This window comes from Garra rufa, chromosome 12 (assembly GCF_049309525.1).
Source record: "Garra rufa chromosome 12, GarRuf1.0, whole genome shotgun sequence".
In the NCBI taxonomy this organism is placed as follows: domain Eukaryota; kingdom Metazoa; phylum Chordata; class Actinopteri; order Cypriniformes; family Cyprinidae; genus Garra; species Garra rufa.
The window spans coordinates 27,596,400-27,602,399 of record NC_133372.1 but is presented as its reverse complement, the minus strand read 5'-3'; the positions used below and the strand labels follow the sequence as shown (position 1 = coordinate 27,602,399).

At 32.5% G+C, this 6,000-nt stretch overlaps 1 protein-coding gene across 1 annotated transcript in view; it reads left to right on the top strand.

Moving 5' to 3' along the window:
- Nucleotides 1-6,000, top strand: part of ror1 (receptor tyrosine kinase-like orphan receptor 1) — a 183,492-nt gene continuing 177,492 nt past the window's right edge. Inside the window, 1 exon segment of the mRNA XM_073851812.1 lies at nt 1-109. Coding sequence (XP_073707913.1) covers nt 1-109 — 109 coding nt within the window.

The following is a 6,000-nucleotide window of genomic DNA, read 5'->3' as shown; positions in this document are numbered from 1 at the left end:
ATGTAAGAGCGCTCAGAGGCAGAAGAAATGAGCAGAGGAACAGTGAAAGAGCCGCACGGATGCCAGCGCAACTTCACACTGATCATCGTGTTGCTCGTAGTCAACTGCGGTAGGCGATTAAACTCATGCATTTGCACTACTGTGTTCATAATCGACGTTCTAATTAAACTGAGCTTCATTTGTAGACATACTGAGCAGTCGAAAATATTTTTTGTTATTATTAGAAATAATTTGAGGAAACAGTGTCTCAAATTACAGTACAATGTTCATACAAATTAGTATTGTTTGTTTGTATTTGTGTATGTGCTGTAATATGTACACTGTAATGAGTGACTTTTTGACGATGTTTAAATAGGTTATACAAGCCATGCGTCATTTTACCTCATGTTGAACAACTAGTTAGAGGTGTCATTTCATTCAGTGGTCCTCAGGTTTTTGTGTTTACCAATTGACTGATGTTGCCAAAGGGCTATCTAAACAGTTTTTGTGTCACTGGAATGACAATAGAGCTCTTAAAGTGCACTGATTGAGAGAGCAACAGTCTTAAGCTCTCAGCTGGAGTCTCTTTGTACGGTCTGAGCTGCTTCATTTGCCTTAGAATAGCACTTTGACATCAGATAGCATCCAATTATCCTGAGCAAAGGACTTAAAAAGGTACATTAACTTCTATGAGCTTTTCATTATTTCCTAGTTTACCAAGATGAGACATGAGTATAAATACCAAAGACTGATTTGAATGGAGTTGCACACTTTTGAAGAACTCTTCATTGTTTTTGTTAAATAAGTGGATGTAAGTATTGTTGATTACTGCAATAGTTAAAACTATAACAGTATGTAAGTACACGCAGCTTTGCAAAATAATTATAGAGTATGTGTAGCTTATAATTATCAGTGTACCCATAAATACACTGCAACATTGACAATTTTTATTATAAAATAAACAGGTTATTTCCAAGTCATATTATAACAATAATAAATAGTTTTAATATTAATGAACACACAAACAGACGTACAACAGCAGTGTTTTAGAGTTGAATTTGTGGCTCAGTGATGTGCATTATTTTATCAGTTAACTCTTTTTGCATTGATAATACAGAAGTAATGTTTTATTAAAATTGGACCCAGGATTAAAAAAAAAAAGATGTACACTTTCAGTCAAACGTTTTTGAACAGTAGGGTTTTTATTGTTAGCTCACCAAGCCTGCATTTGATTTAAAATACAGCAAAAGCGGTAATATTGTGAAATATGTTTACTATTATTAAAAATAAGTAATAATATTTGAGTATATATGTTAAAATTAAATTTATTCCTGTGATCAAAGCTAAATTTTCAGCATCAGTCTTCAGTGCCACATCATGATAATCATTCTAATATGCTGATTTGCTGTTCAAGAAACATTAATTATTATGATTATTAATAATATTTAAAACAGTTGAGTACATTTTTTTTTTCCAAAATTCTTTTATGAATAGAAAGATCAAAAGATCTAAAGATTTATCTGAAATAAAAAGCTTTTTTTAAGAAGTTATAGAAATGAATACTTTTATTTAGCAAGGATGCTTTAAATTGATCAAAAGTGATGACAAAGGCATTTATAATGTTACAAAAACAATTCTATTCCAGATAAATGCTGTTCTGTTCATCAAAGAAACCTGAAAAAAGCGACTCAGCTGTCGTCAACATAATAATAATAACAAATGTTTTTTGAGCAGCAAATCAGAATATTAAAATGATTTCTGAAGGATCATGTGACTGGAGTAATGATGCTAAAAATTCAGCTTTGAAATCACAGGAATAAATTACATTATAAAATATTTAAACAGAAAACGGTTATTTCAAATAGTAAAAAAAAAATCTAAATTTTGCTGTACTTTAGATCAAATAAATGCAGGCTTGTTGAGCAGAAGAGACTTTTTTTAAAAAAACATTAAAAATCTTACTGTTCATAAACTTTTGACTGGCAGTGTTTATGTTTTCATTTGTTAATATTGCATATTACATTATTTTAATATGTCTACTTTATATATACCACTTCTGGAGCTAATTCTGATTACTGGTGTGTTAACATTTGAACACAAACTAACAGTAAATTAATAAATAACAGTTAATTAATAAAAATGTAGCGTGTGAAGCGCTACTCAGATTTCAACCAAGCATGAATTACTACAACTAAAATAATTTCAGCTGAATTGTCAGATTAAGTTAGACTACATTATACTACAGTATATTAACATGTTCAACAACTTTTACTGACAAAGCAACAACCTGCAAGCAAATCAAATAATATATCTTTGTTACTCTGACTTCAATGACATGCAAAACTTTCTGCATTGAGTTGTCAGCAGAGAATGTTAACAATCGCTCCTCATTTATAACTTAAAGCACCGACTAAGAGAATTGCTGCTGTGGTTTGGATAGATTTCTTTCCAGATTCCCGTTTTGTCCGTTGTGTGCCTGCCCGGGATGTCTGTACTGTACGATGGGAGACATGGACTCCATTTTATGTTTTGGCTTAGATGTATTTTGACCTTTTAGCTGATGCATGAGTTTTTGGTCAATATGTGGCTTACTTCACCTTGTCGATAGTGTTTTCCCATCTGTTCTAGATAGTATCCCTGGATATTTTGTCACAAAATTTAAACCTTTTCAGATGGAGTTTTATAGACACTACGCTACATATATCTAGCTATGTCATATTTTGGAGAGCGGCGGGTAAAATGGAAACAGACGGCTTCCGCGATCCAGTCTTTGGTTTTAATAATAGTTGGTAGATTATAAATCACTGGGGTGGAACTCTATCAGTCCATTATACTGCCAGACTGGATGTTGACACAAAAGCCACTTTGCCTCCAAGAAAAGCCTATGAAGGAGGATTTGACTCGTCGTAGTATAACTCATTGGTTTAATCTGGTCTTCAAGTGTACACTACAGTTACTCAAGCATCAAGGCTCCCGTCTTACAAGAAAAAAAACCCTTGGTAGATGTTGAAGGAATGCCCATTCAACCACATGTTCCAACTTTGTGAAACGCATGCAGCTCTCGTGAACCGTTTGCTCTTTGTTGGTATTACTTTATAAATCTCTGTTTAATGTGAGACGCTTGTGTGTGCTGTATCACAAGTTATACATTTCTTTCTGCAGAGTTATAAATCTTTATATCTGAGGTGTCAAACACATGAAGTTACTGTGCATTTTATCTTTTATTACTAAATAGCGAATGTTGGCTGGATTGAAAAATCTTGGCTTGTCTTGTTTAATAAACAGAATGTGGGGAGAATTATAAAGCCTACCAGCAGTTTTAACATTTTGATGAATTGCTCTCAATTACCCTATCTTTTGTGTAAGTCTTCTGTCGGAGCTGGATGTTTAGGTGTTGGATATGGGCTCAGAGAATGATCTGTGTATTTTCACTTGTCTTTAGTGATGGTGTGATTCAAGCTCTTAGTCCGTGTCTCTGTGTTTGGGTTTGTGGTGGAGTAACTGGCAAGTTTATAGCCATTCAAATTCATTATCCAGATTCAGTGGCATTAGAACGATGTAGAACGTCATTCTAAACTGACAAAACTGGAGTTTTTGCAACCTGCTTTATTTTATTTTTTTATTTTATTTTATAACCAAAAACGGATGGCATGTCAATACCTTGTTATCTTGATAAAAATATGGAGGGACATTATAGTAATGTAGAATATCGTTATTTAGTCTGTATTTAATTAACTCAGTTATATTTATCAATACAATTGGGCAAATATCATCTTTTTCCTTATTTATTTATTGTTTTTTATGGCATGTTAAAAAAATACAAATTCCATTTTATTAGATCTGCAAAACGATTAGTAGTGATTTAAATTGTTTTTGTTTTGTTTACTATATGTGACCCTGGACCACAAAACCAGTCTTAAGTCGCTGGGGTATATTTGTAGCAACAGCCAAAAATACATTGTATGGGTCAAAATTATTGATTTTTCTTTTATGTCAAAAATCATTAGAGATTAAGTAAAGTTCCATGAAGATATTTTGTAAAATTCCTACTGTAAACCTATCAAAATGTAATTTTTGATTAGTAATATGCATTGTTAAGAACTTAATTTGGACAACTTTAAAGGTGATTTTGATTTTTTGCACCCTTAGATTTCAGATTTTCAAATCGATGTATTTCGGCCAAATATTGTCCTATCCTAACAAACCATATATCAATAGAAAGCTTATTTATGGAGCTTTCATGTGATGTATATATCTCAGTTTTGTAAAATTTAACCCTATGACTGGTTTTGTGGTCCATGGTCACATATGTGTGTTTACTATGTATATTTATTATGTATAAATAAATACACACATATATGTATAAATTTAAAAAACACTTGTATATATTTTATGCATTTGAATGTAAACACTTGTGTATAATTTATATAATATATAAGGGTCAAAGATGGACAAGTGTTTAAGCATAAAACAATAAGCGTAATACTGCTTTAAATTGTTATTTTTCTGTTTAATTGAATTGCATTTTAGTTTTTCTAAGCAAAAAATAAATATCATACATTTGTCCCTAATTTACAGAAGACACCCACTAAAGTGTCATGTGGTGTAACAATCTTGTCAGGCATATTTACAATAAAAATTAACTTATGACTCATTGAAAGATGAATTACTTTCACCCCAAATACTAATTACTTGTAATTCTACATTTTATTTAAAAATTGCCACTATTTTAGCTTTTGTGCATTTGTCAGTAAGAATTTTTTACTAATTTAAAACACAATTAAATTTAGTATGCTCCTTTATTGTTTTATATATTTTTATATGTACAAGTCAAACTAAGCATGTTGTTTGAATTTTTTCATAAGTAATGCGTTACACTGAATGATAATGTAACATTATTTCAACCAAATTTTGACATTTTATTCTCTAAAAACAAATTTGAAACCTTAAAAGTAGACACTTTACTTAGATTTATTGTGCTTTCTGTGGACATAAAATCACTTTTGTAAATTTCTTTTGGCGTGGACACATAAATATAAATATTTTACATATAAATCTAACATATTTTAACATATACATAATAAATATACACTGCACACACATATAGTATGTAAACATAAAGTGGATACCAGCATCTGGCAACAATATCATAATGATTTAATTTTGTCTGTATTTGATAATCTTAATCTTTATATGGCTTGTGGCAGCACATTGCATTGTGGATGTATTTGGATAAGTCTTACCCACCTTTCTCCACCTTTGTCTTTCTGGTCCTTGGCCTGAAAAAGGGCAAACGGTAATATACATCAGAGGCCAAAAGGTCTGCAGTGAATATAATAGGAAATGAGCTGCCATGATTATCTTAGCGATCAGACGTCTGCCAACACTTATCAAATAATGACTTTCCCTTGCCTGCCCAATGTAATGTGCCAGGATACGCTGCATTTCACTTTTTAGAGGGCATGATGAAACATGGCTTTTTAATTTTAGCTGTAAATGTGTCGGAAAGTAAGGCTCTAAAGCCTGTTTACGTTGTATTAAGGACCCAACTAACCCTCAATGCATAAAGACTGGCAAATTTCTTGCCGCCCACAGTTGGGCCTTTGTACCGGCCACACTCCCAATGAGCTCATAAATACCTAACCTCTACTGCCTGTTCAGTCGGAGATTGATATTTGCTTTAAAAATGAAAATATATGTGCAAAGTATCAGTCATCTGGGAGATTTCTCTCTTTTCCTTCACACAGTGCTGGTCTTGACAGCGTCAGGTTTCTATCTCTGAGGAGAGCTTTGTACATTCATAATTCGCTCTCGCTGTCAGTCTCGGAACATTTTTTTGGGGGGCTAAATAATGCGGCCTAGTAGTCCAAATCTGGCTCTGAAATTGCAGTAGTACACTGAGTGATGGAAGTGGATGTTGCTAAGCTTGGCTTACTTTGAAAAACATCTTTTAGGTGTTGAAAATACTGATATACTCATGCACCCACATACTCAGAGCTGATTAAGCCATTTGTAAAGGAT